General features: G+C 51.5%; 1 protein-coding gene across 1 annotated transcript; it reads right to left on the bottom strand.

Moving 5' to 3' along the window:
* Positions 1 to 9,053: 9,053 nt before the first annotated feature.
* Positions 9,054 to 19,994, bottom strand: Fscn1 (fascin actin-bundling protein 1). The gene is made up of 5 exons (XM_006992670.4): positions 19,057 to 19,994; positions 11,841 to 11,997; positions 11,630 to 11,751; positions 11,229 to 11,396; positions 9,054 to 10,370 (listed from the first exon to the last, which is right to left on the bottom strand). The coding sequence occupies exons 1-5, from the start codon at positions 19,886 to 19,888 to the stop codon at positions 10,168 to 10,170; spliced, it is 1,482 nt and encodes a 493-aa protein (XP_006992732.1). The 5' UTR covers positions 19,889 to 19,994; the 3' UTR covers positions 9,054 to 10,167.
* Positions 19,995 to 21,866: the final 1,872 nt, after the last annotated feature.

The following is a 21,866-nucleotide window of genomic DNA, read 5'->3' as shown; positions in this document are numbered from 1 at the left end:
GTGCTGGGATTGCAGGCATGCACCACCAAGCCAGGTTTTTGTTGTTGTTGTTTTATCTTTTAATTTGACCACATCTATTAAAATGTCAAATAAGTCAGGAATTGCCCTCCAAGGAATTTTCCCCGATATTTGCACAAAGGGTCATGGACACTGTAGCTCATACAGCCATATTTCTGTTAGTGATGAATGAGGGGTAATGTCTGTGACGGTGAGGGGGGATGTAGATAAGACTGGACATTCATCCCCTCGCAGAGCACAGGGTGGAGACACAGTAAGGCCTGTGTGTGCAGATAAGGAAGATGCACATTCGTTAGGTGACAACTCAAGAGCCCGCTGTGGGGTGCCTGCTCTCCCATGTGTAAACAGACAACGTTAGACCTGTCAGCCACAGAGGACTGTACGATAGAGGAGGTGCAGTCACTGTGGCAAATACTATAACAGTTCCTTAAAAAATTAACCAAGCATGGTGACACATGCCTTTAATCCCAACACTTCCAGGCAGAGGCAGGCAGATCCCTAAATTTGAGGCCAGCCCAGACTATAGAGTGAGTTCCAGGACAATCAGGACTACACAGAGAAACCCTGTCTTGAAAAAAAAAAAATTAAGCTAGGCATGATAGCACATGCCTATAATACCAGCACTCCAGAGGCAGAGGCAGGAAGATTACCAAAAGGTCAAGGCCAGCCTGATCTACATAGTAAGTGACAGGTCAGCCAACACTACATAGTGAGACCTTGTCTCAAACAGCAGGGTTGAGGAGATGGCTCAGCAGGTAAAGGTGCTAGCCGAGCAAGCCTGACAACCTGAGTTCAACCCTGAAAGCCATGTAGAGAGCTGGATGCTGTGACCTGCATCTGGAATCTCATTAGTCAAGATTGGAGGCAAGAGACAAGAGAATCACCCCGCTCGCAGGCCAGCTAGCATGGAAAACACAACACATCAGCTGAAATGAAAGGCCTGGCCTCAGCAAGGAGAAAGGTAAGAACTGGTTCACCTAAAGTTGTTCTCTGACCTCCACATGCATACAATGGCACACTTATCCTCTTGCCAATACACACACACAAAATTAAAGACGTGTACCCTCATGCACATTAAATGCATATTTTTTTTTATTTTTTTTTTTGGTTTTCCGAGACAGGGTTTCTCTGTGTAGCTTTGCGCCTTTCCTGGGACTCACTTGGTAGTCCAGGCTGGCCTTGAACTCATAGAGATCCGCCTGCCTCTGCCTCCCGAGTGCTGGGATTAAAGGCGTGCGCCACCACCACCCGGCTTAAATGCATATTTTAAAGCAGCATATTTAGCTGGGCAGTGGTGGTGCATGCCTTTAATCCTAGCACTCGGGAGACTGGGCTCCAAAGCTACACGGAGAGAAACCCTGACTCACAAAAATAAAAACAAAACAAAAAAAGCAGCACATTTAAAAACAGCAGGGACTGGAGAGATAGATCAGAGGTTAAGAGCATTCAGCATTCACTACTCTTTCAGATGACCAGAGTTCAGTTCCCAATACAGATGGTTCACAAACAGATCTAAGTCTAGGGACACTCTCTTGGGAACTCCTCAGGCACCTGAACACACATGGCATACATTCACACAGACACAGGCACACATACACACATAAAATTAAAAATTTTTGTTTGTTTGTTTGGTTGGTTGGTTTTGATTTTTCAAAAACAGTTTCACTGTCTAGCCCTGGCTGTCCTGGAACTCGATCTGTAGACCAGGTTGGCTTCTAACTCACAGAGAGCTGCCTGTCTCTGCCTTCCAAGTGCTAGGATTAAAGACATAGGTCTCATTGCCTGGCTAAAACATTTTTTTAATTAAATGTAGGGGGAATGGCAGGAGGGATGAGAGGGGGAACTGTGGTTGGTAAAATAAATAAATAAATAAATAAATAAATAAATAAATAAATAAATAAATAAATAAATAAATAAATAAACGAGAGAGAAAAAAACTAAATGTAACCCAGTACTCGGAAGACAGAGTCAGGAGGATCACAAGTTCAAAATCTTCATGAATTCCATAATGAATCCTCTCTTATAAAGCCAAGGCCTTTTTGTACAGCCCAACAGTGGAGCACTTGCCTAAGCCCAAGTTACTGCAGGAACGAGGGAATGAATGAGCTAGCTTGTTATTGGGCAGTTACACTCCAGAGAATGGAACCAAGAGTTGAGAGATTGATCTTTCAGAGATCACTGTACACCCATATTCACAGTGACATTTCAAGGACACAAAGCAGGGCTAAGGGGTAGGGGCACTTGCCACCAAGCCTGATGACCTGAGTTGAACCCCTGGAAACCCACATGGTGGAAGAAGAAAACTGACTCTTTGTCCTTTGATGTCAACATGCACACAGTGGTGTGTGTGTGTGTGTGTGTGTGTGTGTGTGTGTTTAAATGCAAAATGTAGCCAGGCATGATAATACATGCAAGCCTTTAATCCCAGCACTTGGGAGGCAGAGGCCAGCCTGGTCTACAGAGCAAGTTCCAGGACAGCCAGAGCTGTTACACGGAGAAACTCTCTCAAAAAAATAAAAACGTGTGTGTGTGTGTGTGTGTGTGTGTGTGTGTGTGTGTGTGTAATAATAATAATAATAATAATAATAATAATAATAATAATATATACTAGGTTTCTGAGACCAGCCTGTATAGTAATACCTGAAACAGACACTATGATGTCCCTCATTTCACTGGGCTCATGCTTCAAGTGTACTGAGCTGGCCCCTGCACCAGCTCTATCCTGTGTCTACTTTCTGTCCACAGGCCAGTGCTTCCTCTGCCTGGGTGTGGCGGGGTCCACGCTGCAGGAAGCTGTGGACCAGCTCCTAGGCGGATGACTCTGGTGTGTGCCGTTTCCTCTGAGCTGCCCAGCTCTCCTGTCCACGTGGTGACTCTGCTGGTCCCTTCCTCTCTGCATCTGAGTTCTCCCTACAGTGCTTCCTGTCATCTGTTCACAAATAAACCTTGTGGCCTTGAAGGCCCATGTTTTCCAAGGAAGCTGTCTGTGTTTCAGTGTGGGCTTTATGATTTAGCAGGAAGGTTTTCCTTTTTTTTTTATTTTTTTTTTATTTATTTATTTTTTTTTTTTTTTGGTTTTTCGAGACAGGGTTTCTCTGTGTAGCTTTGCGCCTTTTCCTGGAACTCACTTGTAGTCCAGGCTGGCCTCGAACTCACAGAGATCCACCTGCCTCTGCCTCCCGAGTGCTGGGATTAAAGGCGTGCGCCGCCGCCGCCGCCGCCGCCGCCGCCGCCGCCGCCGCCGCCACCACCACCCGGCCAGGTTTTCCTTTTTTTTTTTTTTCCTTTCCTTTTCTTTTTTTTTCTTTTTTCTTTTTTCGAGACAGGGTTTCTCTGTATAGCTTTGGAGCCTGTCCTGGATCTCACTTTGTAGACCAGGCTGGACTCAAACTCAGAAAGATTCGCCTGGCTCTGCCTCCCAGTGCTGGGATTAAAGGCGTGTGCCACCACCACCCGGCTCCTTTGGGGGTTTTTCATTGTTGTTAGTGGGGAAGGGTTTGACAAAGTCTTGTGGGACCCAGGCTGGCCTCAAACTCACTATGTAGCCAAAAATGCCCTTGAATGCCTCATCCTCCTGCCTCCATCCCTCCACCCCAGGTGCTAGAATTACAGCTAGGTGCCACCGGAGCTGGCCAGTGTGATTCACTCTTCTTATAAGAGCCCCAATCTTTTGGATCAAGTTTTGCCTAATGACCTCATTATATTGTCTGTCTCTGTCTGTCTGGTTGAGCTGGGGGAGGGACGGAGTGGGAATGCAATGAAAGAGATACCGTGATAGAAAGAGACATCCTGGGGATAGGGAGAAACCTAGTGCTAGAGAAATCACTGGGAATCCACAAGGATGACCCCAGCTTAGACTACTAGCAATAGGGGAAAGGGTGTCTGAACTGGCCTACCTTGGTAATCAGATTGGTGAATACCCTAACTGTCATCATAGAGCCTTCATCCAGTAACTGATGGAAGCAGATGCAGAGATCCACAGTCCCGATCCATAGACTTTCGGGAGTCTAGTCAAAGAGAGGGAAGAAGGATTATATGAGTAAGGGGGTCAGGATCATGATAGGGAAATCTACAGAGACAACTGAATCAAGCTCATAGGGAGTCACAAACTTTAGACCGATAGCTGTGGAGCCTGCATGGGATCAGACTATGTCCTCTGCATACAGGAGACAGTTGTGTAGCTTGGTCTGTTTGAGGGGCCTCTGGCAGTGTGATCAGGATATATTCCTGGTGTATGAGCTGGCTTTCTAGAGCCCATTACCTATGATTGGATACCTTGCTCAGCCTTGATGGGGGGTGGGGGTGGGTTGGTCCTGTCTCAGTTGAATGTACCAGGCTTTGCTGTCCCCCCATGGAGGCCTTATGCTTTTTAGGAGGGGATGGGGGGTGGGTAGGAAGGGGAGGGGAAGGCTGTGGGAGAGCGGGAGGAGGGATGAGAGGGGGAATCTGTGGTTGGTATGTAAAATGAATTTAAAATTTTCTTAAATAAAAAAAGAAGAGGAAAAATAACAAGGTTAAAAATAATTACTAAAACCTGGCCTATGGCTCTAGTTAGGGGACTCAAAGAAGACAGTGTTCCCCTATCCTTCCCCTCCCCACAAGTGTTAGGGCTGGGTCCCAGAAAAGGGGAGAGGAATGTTGACCATTCCCTTCAGCCCACCTCGGGGGATGGCTTTGCCCATTGTGGGAAGTCTTAAGCCAGAAGCCAGGAAGAGGCTTGGCTTTCATGGTAAACTAAAAGTCCCCCTTCTTCCGCCAGGCATCCCTCTCCATGGGAGACCCCATCTGTTCCCTCTGCTGTTAACACTCTCAATGGACCCAGAGACCCTTCTTATCTCCCATCTGGAGAAGAATGTGACAACCCAGAGAAGCCAGGAACTCCTTGTCCATTGCTCAACATAGAAAAAAATGGACCAGCAGGATGCTCTTGGAGGCCTCTCAGACTCATTTACTGTAATAGTAAGTACACACACACACACACAGCCTGCACACTCAAGTTATTTTTTGTTTGTTTAGTTTTGTTGTTTGTTTGTTTGTTTTTCAAGACAGGGTTTCTCTGTGTAACAGCCCTTTCTGTCCTGGAACTCACTTTGTAGACCAGACTGGTCTTGAACTCACAGAGATCCGCCTGCCTCTGCCTCCCGAGTGCTGGGATTAAAGGCGTGCACCACCACCACCCGGCTCAACTTATCTTCTGAATGAAAGGCAGTAGGGTCTTTTGGTTAGTTAGTTTTGAGATAGGGTCTTAAGCTAGCTCAGCCTAGCTTGGGACTCACTTTGTAGCCCAGGCTGGCACTGAACTCTAGGTAACCTTCCTTTCTAGGTATCTTCCAGTCTTGGCTGCTTCAGTGTTGGGATTAGAGGTGTGAGCCACCCTCAAGTTGGAGACAGAGTCTCACTTAGTAACTAGATATATAGATCAGGTTGTCCTCAACCTGAAGGCGACCCTCCGCCTGTCTCCCAAGTACCATGATTACAGGCACACACTACCAAATGGATTAGGGTATTATATGCATATGTGTGTGTGTGCAGATACATATGTGCTCATGCATGTGAACACCAAGAGTCAACCTTGGGTGTTGTTCCTCAAGAACCATCCATCTTGTTTTCTGAGCTTGCCAATTTACCTGGACTGGGGGACTAGTGAGCCCAGCCTGTTTTTAACCTCCCCAGCTCTGAGGATCAAACTCAGGTCCCAATGCTTGCAAAGTGTAGTGGTTTGAAAGAAAATAGCCCCCAAAGGGAGTGGCACTATTAGGAGGTGTGGCTTTGTTGGAGTAGGTGTGGCCTTGTTGGAGGAAGCATGTCATTGTGGGGTGGGCTTTGAGGTCTCCTTTGCTCAAGCTATGCCCCAGTGTCTCAGTTCACTTCCTGTTGACTGAGGATCAAAATGTAAGGACTCTAAGCTCCTTCTCCAGCACCATGTCTGCCTGCATGATGCCCTGCTTCCTGCCATGGTGATAATGGACTAAACCTCTGAACTGTGAGCCAATTTGATTAAATGTTTTCTTCTGTAAGAGTTGCCATGGTCATGGTGTCTCTTCACATCATTAGAAACCCTAAGACACAAGGCAATCATTTTACCAATAGGGCCATTTCCAAAACTCCTTGCATTCAACATTTAAACAAGTTCAGGTCAGCTCTTATCTGTCCAGTAGGGGAGACCACTCATCTTAGGAGAAAATGGGGGCCCTATGGGGATTCGGATGTCACTCCCTTAGGTCCCCACAGGAGGGATTAGAAGCAGGTCTTGGACAGGGTGTCCAGTGTGGACTTGGTAGGGAAATTCCCAGACTGAACCCATCAGCTCCCCACCAGAGAGATCCAGCCAGCACCAATCAGGGCAGTGTCCCATCTCATCAAGGCTTCCTGAAGGCCAGACCTACAGGGTAGAACTGGGGGTGCTTAAGGCTGGAGATGAGCTCCAAAGGGGACTGTAATCTGCCCACCAAGCCTCCTGAACTCTGACAGAACTGGAGGAACCCATGAGGGCCAGAATAGCTTCTCCATTGTTCTTTCCTACAGCGGCTCAAGCCTTTAATCCCAGCATTTGGGAAGCTGAGTCAGCAAGGTGGCTGTGAGTTTGAGAAGCCAGCCTGGGCTACATAGCAAGAGCTTGTCCAAAAAGAAAACAAATAAGATATGGTTGTGGCTCAGTTGGTAGAGTGCTTGCCTAGCATACATGAAGCTATGGGTCTGAAGCCAGCATGCCTTCACCACCCAGAACTCAGGAGGTAGAGACAAGAGGCACAGAAATTTAAGGTCATCCTTGACTTCTGCCTGAGCTCATGAGACCCTGTCTCCAAAACAAAACATAAGTAATGTTGGTGGAGGAGACTGCAGATGGCTTCATGGTCAAGAGCACTTGCTGCTCTTGCAGAAGACCAGCACCCCCATGGTGGCTTACAACCATCCATAACTCCAGCTCCAGGGCACTCAACACCTTCTGATCTCTGCAGGCATCAGGTACACATATGTGGTACACACGCATGTAGGTAGAACAGTCTACACACAGAGAGAGAAAACTTACACACTAACCTGTGCTGTCAGCTTCCCTGAGACTCTGCCTCAGTTTCCCATTTGTGCAACACCAATGGGATTCATGCACTCACACACAAAAATAGATTTATAGGGGATCTGTCTCAGAGCTGTGGTATACCTGACTCAGCTAGAAGGAATGAGGGGATGGGTTACAGGGACATAATGGTACCCAGCTACAGCTGGCTATGGGAACTGCTGCATGTGCAAATGTGCTTCTGCGTGCCCACCCATGTGCATGAGTGTGTGCAGGATTCAGACATCTCTATGGTGTGTGCTAGCTCATGGGTGCCCCCCTTCCCTCCAAGACGCCTGTTGCCTTCACAAGCTGCCTGGGCCCCTAAAACCTAGCCTCACTAGCCCAGCCTTTCTCTGACAGCTTCCTCTACTCAGGGCCTGTCCTGAAAGTCCCCTGACCAGGAGCTCTTTTGACCCTTTTTTTTATTAGGTCCTTTCTACCTATTCACCCTTTGTTAGTCCTCCCTTGCTCTCCCATCAGACCCTGTGTTAGCCCCCTTCAGACCTGGGCCTCCTCCCTTACACCCTGAGCTGGCCCCAAGAGACTCTGAGCCTCCACCATTAAACTCAGCATGTGTCTCCTCCATCGGACCCTCCCCTCCAGCGCTGCAGGAACAGTCATCGGGTGGCCAGGTTGTGCTTGGTGGTGGTGATGGACAAAGTGTCCCCTCCCCCCAGCACGGCCCCCACCAGAGCCTGAGTTTGACTCGGCAGGATTCATCTGTCTCTCCGTGTCATTGACACTATCCTGGCTTGGGGCCGAGCTTCCACCCTGCAGGGGCCACTGGACCCTTTGTGGCCATCTGCCCCAGTCAATCTCCTGCACTCCTTCCCTCAGGGACCACCAATCACAGCTCGGCCTCTTCATTTCGTCAGCAGCAGCCAATCAGTGTGGCTCTCCAACCGCCTCTGCAGAGCCTCCAGGTGCTGGGGCTTAGGGGTGCTCTACTCAGCACTCTCCGCAACAGCAAACAAGGTTGTTGGTTTTCCTTCCGCCCCAGTGTCCCCTCTGTAAAATGGGACTCTGGGATGCTCCAAAGGGCCCCACTAAGTACCTACCTGTAGGGAGGAATCCTTCAACCTGTGTACCTCTGGCACACGCCCAAGACCCTAGCTTGCCCTCCAAGGGTGTAGGTCTTTTTTGTTGTTGTTTCTGTTTCTTAAGACAAAGTTTCTCTGTGTAACAGTCCTCGCTGTCCTGGAACTCGCTCTGTAGACCAGGCTGGCCTCGAACTTTTAGATCTACCTTCCTCTGTCTCCAGAGGCATTCACTACCATGCCCAGTTGGACCAGCACTTTTTGTGAGGTTACCTGGAATTGAACCTAGGGCCTCAGCTGTGCTGCCCACAAACTACACCCTACAGCCCATTCACTTAAAACATCTAGCAGAGTGTCCAGGTTAGCCTGGAACTCATTCTGAGACTTAGGCAGCCTTGAATCTGTGATCCTCCTGCTCCACCCGAGTGCCAGGAATGAAAGCCTGGCTTGTTTTTATTTGTGTGTGGAGGTGTAGAGGCCAGAGGTCTATCTGGAGTGTCTTCTTCAGCCCATCCCCACCTTACTGAGATAGGGCCTCATTGAATGCAGAGCTCATAGACTGAGTGAGTATGGGCAGCAAGCAAACTTCAGGGATCCTCCTGTCTCTCTAGCCTTTCCCCAAGTCCTGGGATGGGTGTACACCACTGCACCCAACTTTTTCACATGGGTGTTGGATTATCAAATTTAGGACATGAGGCTTGGCAGCAAGTAGCTTTACCTGCTAAACCCTCTTGCCTGCCCTTGGCCTAAACTTTCAAATATTCATGTTATTAGAGTCAGGAGCTCCATGTTCAGCCATTTCTCAGCCAAGGGCTGGAGTCACTATGGTCTGAGACCTAAACAAGAGTCTGCCCCCCACCCGCGAACATCAGTGCAGGCTCCCTCCCTGGCCACCCTCTATCCACTCCCCCAACTACTTCCTCAGTGAGACATGCACAGGCTGCAGACTTGGCGTTGTTTTATTTTCCAGTTCAAAGCTACTATCATGGGTCTTCAGAGTTATACAAATGACAGTTACAAAAAAATAAAAGACTGAGACACCCCAATTGAGTGAGATGCATGGTGTTGGGGAACTGGTAGAATGGGGTATCTGGGAAGGGCCCCCCTGAGGTTTACTCCAGAGCTCCCAGGGAGGGATGTGCCTGGCTTTCTCCCACCCCAGGAGCCCCGAGGTGTCAGAAAGACACGGAGCACCAATCATAGGGCCAGGGCTGGGGGTAGGCAGGCAGGAGGAAGGGAGAGAGGAAGGGAACCCACTGGGGAGGCCAGGTATCAAGCATCTCCCCCAACCCCCCAAGACCACTCATAGCTACAACCAACCAGGCAGGTTTGCCCAGGGCCCTTTCAACAGTAACATTTCCTTAAAAAAAAAAAAAAAAAAAAAAAAATACTGATTTGGTCATTTTCCTGCTTCCAGTCAGGCCAGGGTGCAAAGGAAAGAGAAGAGAGCAAGATGTCCCCCCAAACCCCAGAATGTGCAGGGGCAATCTGGCAGTGCCACCCAGCTAGCTTTGAGTCAGGGAGCCTGGCAGGACTTCTGCAGGGTCAGAGGCTGCTCTCTAGCCATGATCCAGAAAAAACTTGTGGGTAAACCAGGCCATGCCGGGCATCAGTCCCACCAAAAGGCTTGCCTCCAGGTGCTGGGGCCAGAGCAGGTACACCAGAGGTATGATCTCTAGGGGGGAGGGCTTCCAGTTACAAGCTCAGGGACGGGGGCAGTTCCCTCGGCCCCCCACCCAACTTCTCCTAGGCCACTTCCTGGGGAAATAAGGCTCAGAGTTGTCTGAGGTCAGAAGAAAGGTGCCAGCATGCCCCATGGCAGAGAAGGGTGCAGAGGGACCCAAAATCCCTCCCAGGGACAGTCTGCAGCTACTGACCCATGGGGAGCAGAGAGTTAGGGGAAAGGGGGTCCACAGAGGGCAACAGGTGAGGGCACCATTTTCTCTCGGGTTTCCAGTTTGAAAGGCAAAAGGGGCTGCCACCTGCTGCAGGGCCACCTGGCGAGTAAGGATAGCAGGAGGGACTGGATGAGTGACCCGCAGACAGCAGATGGCCCTAGTACTCCCAGAGTGAGGCGGGGTCTATGGTCTCCGCGCAGGCCTTCAGGACCCCGGCATGGTCCCCCTTCAGGTAGCGGCCGCCCACTTTGATGGCCACCTTATTGTAGTCACAGAACTCAAGGAAGAAATCCACAGGGGTATCGCTGCTGCTGGTGACCGAGGAATCACTACCCACTGTCCAGTACTTGCCCGTGGAGTCTGGGGAGAGAGACTTCATGTCAAGCTGTGTTCCCCACCCCACATCCATTCTTGGGAAGGATTACTATTCCCTCCCACAGTCAGCTTCCAGAATTGAGTGAGGTCAGCTGGATGCGGGGTATATGTGGGGTATAGTCCTATAATCCTAACACTCAAGAAACTGAGGCAGAAGGATTATCTAGAGTTCAAGGCCATCCTGGGAAATTCACTAACACTCTGTCTCTCAAACTAAAAAAATATAAGAGGACTAGGGGCTAGTCATGGTGGCATATACCTTTAATCCCAACATCTGGGAGGCAAAGGCAGGTAGATCTGACTTTAAGGCCAGCTTGGTCTACAAAGCAAGTTTTAGGACAGCTAGGACCACAAAGTGAGACCCTTTCTCAAAAAAAAAGAGGTATATAGATCAGCAGCAGAGCACTTCCTAGAATCCCCCAGTGAGGGGCTGGGGTGTGGCTCTGAACTCAGTCCTCAGCACTATAAAGAAAGGAATGGGGTCTGCCTTGCCAAGGCCATACACAGCACAGGGTTCTGATTCCAACTTCTGGGCTGTTGGGGTCCTTCACCCTAGTTTTGGTCCCACATCCAAGGTGTCACATCCTTATCTCCCATCTTCTCCTTTTACCTTTTCTTTTCTTTCCTTTTTTTTTTTTTTTTTTAAGATAATTCTCCTGCCTCAGATTCCTAGATTATAGCCATGCACCACCATCCCTAGTTACCTCCCACCTTCTCCACCTGCCCAGGATAGGCTGGGAAAATTCTCTCTACAGACAAGAGGGCTGCCCCTAATAGACCTAGGACACACCCGTTCCCCTATGACCTTGAATGACTGCAAGCATCCCCACCCAGAAAACCTGCCTTTGATGTTGTAGGCACCATCATTGAATTCCAGCTGGAAGACATCATAGCTGGAACGGTTTGCATCCAGAGTGCCCGTGACCTTGCGGCAGCCAATGAATCCATGCTCTCCACGGAACACGATTATTGGGCGGTTAATCAGCTTCATGAGGAAGAGTTCAGAGTCCCCTGTCACAGCAAAAGGGGCCATTGAGTTTATAGCAACAGGGATGAACCAGCCAGGCTGTGGCTCAGAGAGGGATATCAAGAAGCTAACGGTTGCCAGCCTGAGGTTACACCAACTTAAGGGGATGCCTGCCCACACAGAGAGGTTCATGTGGGGCTGGTGATCAACCACAGGGTGACTGTCCCTCTAAGGCAATAAGGAAGCAGACTCGGGGTGCATACTCCAGTGTGACTACCTGCTGTCTCCACTGAGGCGGCCAGCTGACCATTTTTCTTGGCAGTCACAAACTTGCCATTGGATGCTCTTAAAGTGATGCGACGGTCACACCACTCAATGTCAAAGTAGCAGCTGGCATTCCTGGGAAGAGGAGAGGGGTTGGCAGCATGGGATCAAGCATGGGGTCCCAGGAGAATAGCCAGCCCAGGTGATTCAGGGGTGTCACTCACTTGGTGGATGCAGTGGACTGCACCCCTCCAGTTGCCGTCAGCGTCCAGTACTTGCCCGTGTGGGTGCGGAAGGCACACTTTCTTGTGTCCCTGTCGATCTCCAGCTGGAAGGTCTCCTGATCAGTCTCTTCATCCTGATTGGCCGATAGGTCCATTCCTACAGAGGGGGACCCCAGCCAATTAGGCCACTGTTGTCTCACCACACTCAAGATACCACAGGGCTTCCTCAAGTGTGGCTCAGGTCTCTCTGAGGGTAATCCTGGGACTTGCTCAAACACTAAATTCAGATCCCTGGAAACCACATAGAAGTTGGCATGGCGGCAGAGGCTATAATCCCAGAATGGGGAAGCCAAGACAGATGGATCCCTGGAGCTCAATGACCGGCCAGCTTAGCTAAACCCCTGAGCTCCTGGCCACTGAGAGATCCCTTTTATCTTTTGTCTTTGGTTTCTCTGTATGGAACTCTCTTTGTAGACCAGGCTGACCTCGAACTCATGAGATCCATGTGCCTCTGGTTCCAGAGTGCTGGGATTAAAGGCATAAGTACACTCAAGTATACTCAGGAGACAGAGGCAGGTGGATCTTTGTGAGTCTGAGGCCAGTCTGGTCTACATAGTGAGTTATAGGACAGCCAGAGCTTATAATGAGAATCCATCTCAAAAGAAAGTGTGTAGAATGACAGAGGATGACATATCTGATGTTGACATCTGACCTCCATGTTAGGGGTACACATATAAACAATAAAAATCAGATGTGCCAGTCCTCAGAAGACTGAGGCAGGCCAGCTGGGGATATATTAAACTCTCTCTCTCTCTCTCTCTCTCTCTCTCTCTCTCTCTCTCTCTCTCTCTCTCTCCATATGTATATATGTATATATGGAGAGAGAGAGAGAGATTATAATATTATATTATATATATATATATATTTATATTTATATATATAACTGGGGATTTAGCTCAGTCACTGATGGGTTTCTTTTATCTCTAGCACCCCAAAAGACAAGAAGGAAGGAAGCCCTCAAACTTCAAAATGAACCACCCACAAAGATGTTCTAAAGCCAAGCAAGAGAACTCTCCTGTGGCCCAGGATTGAGTTTTGAAGATCGGTTCCAGTTAGGCAATGCTGCTGTTATGTAAGGAACGGCCCGGTTTTGTAGGTACAGATGGAGGCGTTTCCGGATAAGTCGCCCCAGTGTTGGGAATTTGCTTTAAATACAACCCAAACCATTGAATAAACACACAGATGGAGCTGGTTCTGCAGAATGTCACATTGTGGGGTGCTGGTAAAAGCAGGTTCGTCACCCACTTCCTGTAGAGGGGATGTGTGAAAGTAAAAGAATATATGAGCTATGCTCAGCGACCCACGCCTGTCATCCCAGCACTCAGGAGGCTGAGACTAGCCTCAGCTACGACTGAGACCCTATCTCAAAAAAATAAAACAGAGCTGTGGCTATACCTCAGTTGGTACAGTGCAAGCACTAACATGCAGAAAGTCCTGGGGTCCATCCCCAGAACTGCATAAAAGGGTCAGAAGTTCAAGGCTAGCCTGAGCTACATGAGACACCCCCACCCATCCTCCCCCAATGAGCGCGCGCGCGTGCGCGCACACACACACACACACACACACACATACACACACACACACATACACACACACACACACACACACACACACACACACACACACACACACACACGGCTGCAGGCCATCAAGATGGCTCATGAGGTAAAGACACTTACCGCCAAGCCTAACAACCTGAGTTTGACCCCTGGGACCAACAAGGTGGAGGGAAACCAACTCCGACATCTAAACCTATGCCTTAGTATGTGGGCCGTCACCCTCACCATACAAACATAAAATAAGTGCAATTTTGGTTTTGTTTTTTTTTTTGCTTGTTTGGGGTTTTTTTTTTTTGTTGTTGTTTTTTGTTTTTTGAGACAGGGTTTCTCTGTGTAGTTTTGCGCCTTTCCTGGAACTCACTTTGTAGACCAGGCTGGCCTCGAACTCATAGAGATCTGCCTGCCTCTGCCTCCTGAGTTTAAAGGCTTGCGCCACCACCGCCCAGCACAATTTTGTTTTTAAGAGAAGGTGAGTATGGGGGTACATGCCTTTATCCCTAACACTCGGGAGGTAGAGGTGAATCTCTTTGATTCTGAGGTCACCCTAGTCTATATAATGAGTTCTAGGCCAGGGCTACATATAAAATATATAAAACAGAGAGGGATTTGGGAATATAGCTCTGTGGTAAACTGCTTGCCTAGCATGATAGAAAACCCAGGACTCCATCTCCAGTACCACAGACACACACACGATGACCACATGTTTCTTTAAAAAACTTAAAATACTCAAAAAGGATAAAGATGAAGTCATACTTTATCCCTGCCCCCACCAGCCACAAACACTGAAGACTGACGACACTTTCTAGCATTTCCCTGCTGGTGGACCCAAACAGGATCACTGAGCCTCCCTCCTTTCCTCTCTTTTTTTAATTGATTTTCCTTAATCTTAAAAAAGATTTCTTAGCCGGGCGGTGGTGGTGCACACCTTTGATCTCACCACTGAAGCATGGAAGAGGGTAGGAAGGCCCTCCTCAGGCTAGGTAGACACCCCGAAGCCAAAGCTCTGGGCTGGAGTCTGCTCAACCACCCACCTCCTCAGGCAGAAACAGGCTCTCTTGCCTCTGGTTACACTAGGGACTGCTACACATTGAGAAGACAGCTGGCCACATGAATGTGGGGTACTGCCCACTGTCCCCTCTGCCTGCCCATAATTGGGCTGCCATGTGTAGGGAAAGCTGAGTAAGCACAGCCCACTGGGCCAAACAGACACACCCAGTGCCAGAGAGGGCAAGGAATCCCATCCCTTCAACGAGTGCCCAGAGGGTAATGGGACAGTCAGGAAAAGCCAGCATAGGAACTTCGGTGGGTCACCAAAGCCCCCAGACTTCCATCTCCAGAGTCAAATTGGTTGAAGGAGAAAACTGATTCCCACAAGTTGTCCTCTGAGCTCCATGTGTGTGTTGTGGTCTACATATAAGCCCCCACATACAAATAATTCAATAAAAGTAATTAGATTAAAATTTTATTTGGAAGAAAAGAAAGAAAAGCCAGCATTGGGGGTGTGGCTCAGTGACAGAGCATTTGCCTAGAATCTCCTAAGGTGTAGGTCATCTGTATAGAGAACTTGCCTGTCATGCACAAGGCCTTGGGTTTGATTACCACATTCCCACAATAAAAGAAAAGCACACTTTTAATTCCAGGACACAGAAGCCAGAGGCAGAAAAATCTCTGAGTTCGAGGCGAGCCTGGTCTATGGAGCAAGTTCCAGGAGAGCTAAGGCTACACAGAGAAACCCTGTCTCCAAAAAAAAAAAAGGAAGGAAGGAAGGAAGGGAGGGAGGGAGGGAGGGAGGGAGGGAGGGAGGGAGGAAGGAAGGAAGGAAGGAAGGAAGGAAGGAAGGAAGGAAGGAAGGAAGGAAGGGAGGAAGGAAAAGCCCCTCCCAGCCACTCCAGCAGCAGAATGCTGCTCCAAGATAGATGAGCAAGAGGGGACAGGAAGCCAGTCAGAAGTGGTGGCCCATGCCTCTCATCCTAGCACTCTGGAAACCGAGGCAGGAGGATGGAGAGTCGAAAGCCAGATGAGCTGCAAGACAAAAACAAAAACTAAGGTTGGAGGGATAAAGGAGATAGGAAAGATGGCTTCCCAACATGCTAGTCATCCTCGCACAAGGTAGTGGCCCCTGCTCAAGAAGTTATGGGCACCGAGTTCAAGGCAGGGCAGCGCCGTAGACAGTAATTCTGAGGAATAAGCATCAAGATGAAGGGCAAAAAGGGCCTCACCCAGGCCGCCATCTCGCTCTCACTCCAGGTACTGGGACAAAGGGCTTGTTGCATCCAGTCTTTGTTAAAGAGGCCAGTGAGGCACCAAAGGTGGACTCCAGGCGCCCTTTGGTGAATGCATTCTCCTCTCTCTGCCTCAGTTTCCCTACCTTGCCAGAAAGGATCATCTCTGTTGGGACCCTGAAAGGATGTGAGGGCCTGTTGCCAAGGAGACACGGGGCCCTCCCACCCCAGCAGGAAGGGCCGGGAAAGAGAAGTTAGCTCCCTTCCAGAATGGCCCCTCGAAGGCCCAGCCCCGGGGGAAAGGCCCCACTTGGCCTTGGAATCACATTGGAGCTCCGTTGCTATAGTAACAGAATTTCTGTGGGATTTTTTTTCCCCCAACAGTGGCAGCACAGAAAACCTGAGTCATGGGCTCCTAGGAGCCCACGGGAGGGGGCGTGGCTATCTTCCAGCTTCACCAGCTGTGGTGACTCAGAGGGTCTCCCAACCCTCAACCCCCTTCCTGGGCTTTGCAGCTTGCCAGATTATCTTGCCTTGTTCAAAATAAGCATCCTTCACAACCCATCTCATTTAGGATGGGGGCTTAGCTTAGAATCCTACAGGAGTTCACTCCAACCACCCACCCCAAAGTCTACTCAGTGCTCAAAACTATGCCATTCCAGCCAAGAATGGGGAACTCAGCCATCTCACAAAGCCCTGCCTCACCCACCACTCCTCAGCCAGCCACCCTAGAAATGATGGGGACAAAATCTTTTTAAAGCATGCTCAGGGGTTAGAACCCAACATGTGTATCAGGTTGAGCAGTGTGGGGAGACACAGCATGGGGTCTCCTTGAGCCAGCAAGGGCTTGTAAGGATCAGGAGACCCTCCCCCTAATCCAGTGTAAGGTACTGCTCACTCTGATCACCTCCCAGGAACAGAGCCTGGCCCCAAGTACCTCTGTTTTACAGATGGGGAAATTGAGGCCGGGGAGCAGGAAGCAGCTCCGCAGGGGTGATTCACAAACCCAGATTGAGCCGTCCCTCCCCCATTCCTGGCTAGCAGTTCCCAACACGTGTTTCCGAAGCCCAGCCCCGCCTCCCTGCCACGCAGGCCTGCCCAAAATGGCCTCCCCGGCACACCCACCCAGCAGCTCACCCCAAAAAGCCCCGGGAGGAGTTGGCTGACATGGAAATGAGACTTGAACCCCGACACACGAGGGCAGAAGAGATTTAACCATGACCCTAAACTCCCTTCAGAGTCTCATCCCTTCAGCTCCAATTTCCGCCCCCTCTTGCCCCATCAGCGTGAATCATGCACAATCATGACACCTTCAGAGAATGGTACCTGCCCAGGCTCGCAAAACACACCCTCTAGCTCCTTCCTGGCCCCAAGGGCCTAAGTCACCTGTTTCAGCCCAACCTTCCCCAGGGCAGTAAGTCTTGGGCACAGCTCAGGGGAGAGCCAGTCTCTCTATGCTAGGGAGTCCCTGGAATCTGCAGGGTTCCCTTCAGTCCCAAATCCCAGATATGCAGGCCTTTCTCTGCACCTCCCTGCCTGGGGGACTGCACAGGCTGTGCCCTCTGCCTGCAAGGCCAGTTCACACACTTGATGCCTGCTAACTTCTATTCACTCTCCTGGGGCAGCTCCTGCGTCCTCAAAAGGGACCCCTGACCCTGAGAATCTAGTACCCTGGTCCTGTACCCCCAATCTTTTGCTTTACATGCCAGTCATGTCCCCAAGAGACATTTACTATCTCTTGTATCTCAGTGTTTGCTAAACAGGTGGGAACTCTGACCCCCTTCACCCAGCAATGTGAAACAAGAGAATGACATGCACTGGAGTGTGTGTGTGTGTGTGTGTGTGTGTGTGTGTGTGTGTAATGAGAGAACATTCTGCAATCAAACACATCCAGTTCTCAATGTTGCTGATTTACTTGTAACCTAAAGCAAATGGCTGCACCTTTCTGAGCCTTAATTCAGCCAAATTCTGGCAGGCCCCACCCAGGGCCTCTGCATTGGGGGAGGGCGGTCTTCCTCGCCACAGACTCGGCTTCCATCCAGCTATCTCCAAAGCCTGGGTCCAATTTCCCACCCAAGGAAGCGAGATCTCACAAGCCCCTGCCAGCAAGCAGCTAAGACCCTTTGGCAAAGAAGTAGGGGGTACGCCAGAAAGGAGGCGCCTACTTGTGGCACGCCCATGCGGGTCGGAAATGGCCTGCCAGCCTGCTGGAGGCCCTGGATGGGGACAGATCCAGTTGCAAACGATTGTTCCCAGCCAGGCGCCTTGGGGACCGGTTCACTCGAGGGTAGAGGCTTCTGGAGGGAGCTGGACACTCGCAAGGCCGAGTGCCGGACCATGAGGCTTGCACGGGAGGGCAGGGAAGGTCCCTGGCGCGCAGCCACACGCACCACGCCGCACGCCAGCCGGGGTGCGAAGGAAGAGCCAGGCGGCTGCACAGGACCCTGGACCAGGGACGATGCCTGGGGAGTTGAGAGTGACTCCTCCGCAGAGGGACCCGCCTAAGCCGATCCCCTCCCCCAGCTCCGCCGCATCTGGTTTTCCCATCTGCAGAGCCCTAGCAGGACAAAGGGGACGAGGGAGGGCCCAGCCGAGGCGACCCGCCCCCCTGCTCACAAAGGCCGCGGCCCGGAGCGCCAGGCTTTGGCAAGGGGAGGAGGGGTGGGGGAGGGGCAGCCCCTGCGGACATTCCCCCTCCCCCGTACCAGGGCCGACCCCGCCCCGCACACCCCGCCGCGATCAAAAGCCCCGCCAAACCCCCACCATCTCGCCAGGAAAGGCAGGAAGAGCAAGAGTTACTGTCCCCTGGCCCTCCAGCCAAACAGGAGAAAGGGTGCACGAGGAAATGGACAAGGGGGAACCCTTCCTTCCCAAGACCTGAGGTAGTCCTAGGGGGTCAGCTCACGAATGGGGACAACCTAGATTGGGAAGAGAGGACAGAGAAGATCTAAGCAAGGTCTAGGGAGCTCCACGCCCCCAGTCAAGGGTGGGGGAGGTGGACAGTATTGCTTTAGGATATGCTAGGCCGCACCCCACGTCACCTCCTCCCCGAAGAAGAAGCGCACGTCCCAGACAGGGGGTGGTAGCACATGCCTTTAATCCCAGCACTCAAGAGACAGAGGCAGGAGGATTTCTGCGAGTTCGAGGCCAGCCTGGTCTACAGAGCGAGTTCCACAATAGCCAGGGCTACATAGTGAGAGCCAGTCTTTCAAAACAGAAGCCCACCTCCCCAAGGCGGGGCATAGAGGCCTGTAAGCCTAACGGGAGCGCATGGGGGAGCGCATGGGGAGATCGGGAAACAGAAGGATGCATGAGTGGGGGGATGCTTTTGTGCACTTTATCGGGACCCAAGAAGGGGACATGTCCCCAACTCACCCTGGCGCGTGGACACGTTCCTCTCGTTGGCCGCCTGCAGCACCACCTGAGCGCAGCTCTGTTCCAAGGCGAAGAGCTCGTCTTTGCCCACCTTGGTGGCCTTGCCAGCCTTGAGGGTGCCACTGGGCCCGGACGGGGCCAGGTAGCGACCTTCGCAGTCGCGAAAGGCCACCTTGCCAGAGCGAAACTCGAGCGTGTAGCCCGTAGCGGGCTCGGGCCTCGCCACAAGACGCCCATCGTGGCGCAGGAAGCGGTGGTCCGACGTCTGCACGCTGTAGCGCTGGTCCTGGAAAGCCAAGGTGATGAGCGAGTCGACGCCCCAAGGCACGTCGCGGTCTACCGCGATCTCGTCCGCCGGTCGCGCGCTCAGATGTGCGTAGCGCTTGCGGGTGACGCTGTAGATGTTGACCTGTGGGTGCATGGCAATGTGCACGCTCCACTTCTCTGCCGGCGACACGCTCTGCGCGAAGCACGACAGGCGGTCCTCGGTGCCGCCGAAGTAGCGCCGGTGCGCCTCGGACTGCAGCGACCAGCGGCCGTCGTCGTGCGCCACGACGAGGAAGCGGCAGTCAGCGCCGGGCACCTCGCGCTCGCAGCTCACATTGCCGTCTTTGTCGGCGGCCAGGTAGCGACCCAGGTGGCTGCGCAGACACACAGCCGCGCTGCCCGCCTCATCGGGAGGCTGCTCCAGCGTCCAAATCTGCTTCTTCTTCAAGCTACTGGCGGATGCGTTCACCTTGAAGCCGAACGCCTCGGCCGTCAGGTACTTGTTGCCGCAGCTGATGAGCCCAAACTGGATCTGCACCGCCTCGGCTGTGCCGTTGGCGGTCATGGTGGCAGAGGGCGGCCCGGTAGCCCCGGGAGCTTGGGTGCCTGTGCCCGACCTCCTTTGTTAAGCACGGCTTAACCCGCTGCAGCGCTCCACAAAGCCAGCCCGGCGGCGCTCTGGGTTTTATATGCGTGTGACGTCATTTTGTTAGGCCACGCCCCCTGCCGTCATGCCAGGGGAGGGGGCTCTGCAGCGTGCGCCTGGGCCGCTGAGATTCTCCTGCGGATTTTTCTGGGTTTTAAGACAGGGTCTCACTGTGTAGCCCAGACTGGCCTTGAAGCCGTTGTGTGGCTCAGGCTGGACTCGAACTCTTAGCAATCCTTCTGCCTCTGGCTCATGCGTGTTGGCTAGTCCATTTAACTGCACCTCCGCTGTCGTTCTCTGCAGTATTTGGCTGATCTGCAACTTTCTCTTGCTCTCTGAAGCCACCCTGGAGCAGCCCAACCCCAAACACGGCAGATGGGAAGGATCAGCCAGGTTTAAGGTAATGATGCGTTCCGGATGGAGGGAGGGGTCCAGAGTGCACCAGGAAGTAGCCTTAGAGCTGTTCCTTCAAAAGGCCAGAGACACCGGAAGACACCGGCTGGAAACAGAGGGGCCTGGGATAGAACAGAGGTTGGACTCCAGGGAGGAGGATACCTACCCGCCCACCTTAGGGTTTTTCCAAGGACTTGCAGCCTGCGCCTCCTGAGCAAGACCTGAGGTTTCTATTCCAGGGCCAGCTTTAGAGTACAGCCACCCTACTAACTCTACATAAACCGTGGTGATTGTGGCCCAAGTCAGTGACCCATGTCCCCACTCTGGTGATTCTCAAGCCCTGGGGTGCTGATTGACCAGGAAGCAGGGTAGGTAAGGTAGGAATTGCAGTCTCTATTTAGGAGAAAGATCAGAAAAGCAGGACAACTCCCTTTCATGGCACAGCCCCAGTGTAACTAACTTCAGACCCTTATGGTTACATACCAGAGGGACATTCCCACCAAACACCACCTCCCACCACCCACCACCCCATGTAAGAACACTTCCCTTGAGTTTCTGGAAGGCTGAGACCTTTAGGACATTCCCCACATGCCAGACAGGCCCCTGGAATGCTGGCCCTAGCACAGGCTGCCCACAAGTTCTGGGCCCTCTGGCCTGCCTAGCCACAGGCTGACCAGTCCTCAGGGTGATCTGTGTCCAAACAGATCCCTGTCCCAGGCAATTCCCTCCAGGGACCATCAAAGAGAAAGAGTAGGTGGCATGGGCTGCCCATCATCAAAGGTCAGTCCAGACAAGCCCCTAGCACCCTTGCTGGAAAATCCCTTAGAGGTCGCAGAAAAGTTCACCAAGGACTAGGTTGATTCCCAGCCTCCCTCTCTGGCTGTGGGACTTTGGGCAGATTCCTCTTCTGTAGTAAAGTCCTGGGTACAGTGACTCACACATCAATCCCAGAACTTGGGGGAGGGGGAGCAGAGGCAGGAGGATTACTACAAGTTCAAGGCCAGCCTTGGGGGAGCAAGTCAGAAGACTGAAAGCATTAACACCCAAAAATATATACTGAGGGGTGCCTGGAAGTGGTACTCTGTTCAAACCTGTTCAACTCAGGAGCATCTCGGGCAGACTTGGACAAGTTAGCCTCATTACACATCAGGCAGTTAAGCCAATGCCTGATATGTGTCAGGGCTCCATAAATGTTAGCTATTGGTTAGTCACTCACCATCACGTCAGGACATGGGTGCATTCACTGACCATCCCAGGCTTTAGGCTCAAGTCATGGGGGATGGCTGGGCGTGGTGGCACAAACCTGTAACCTCAGCACACTGGAGGATTAGGAGTACAAGGTCTTCCTAGGCTACTAGGCTACATAATGAACTCTAGGCCAGCCTGAACTATATGAAACCTTGCCTCAAAAACCCAAGTTGGGGGCTGGAGAGATGGCTCAGTGGTTAAGAGCACTGACTGCTCTTCCAGAGAACCTGGGTTCAATTCCCAGCATCCACATGGC

Source organism: Peromyscus maniculatus, chromosome 23 (genome assembly GCF_049852395.1).
Source record: "Peromyscus maniculatus bairdii isolate BWxNUB_F1_BW_parent chromosome 23, HU_Pman_BW_mat_3.1, whole genome shotgun sequence".
NCBI lineage: Eukaryota > Metazoa > Chordata > Mammalia > Rodentia > Cricetidae > Peromyscus > Peromyscus maniculatus.
The sequence above is the reverse complement of the archived record's forward strand: the minus strand, read 5'-3'. Positions and strand labels throughout refer to the sequence as shown.

Excerpts from the sequence above, each read along its gene's own strand:
- Fscn1 (XM_006992670.4), bottom strand. The coding sequence starts at position 19,888 with ATGACCGCCAACGGCACAGCCGAGGCGGTGCAGATCCAGTTTGGGCTC. Across the intron at positions 11,998-19,056 it reads GAACGTGTCCACGCGCCAGG|GAATGGACCTATCGGCCAAT; the intron begins GTGAGTTGGGGA and ends CCCCCTCTGTAG. Across the intron at positions 11,397-11,629 it reads CGCCTCAGTGGAGACAGCAG|GGGACTCTGAACTCTTCCTC; the intron begins GTAGTCACACTG and ends TTGCTGTGACAG.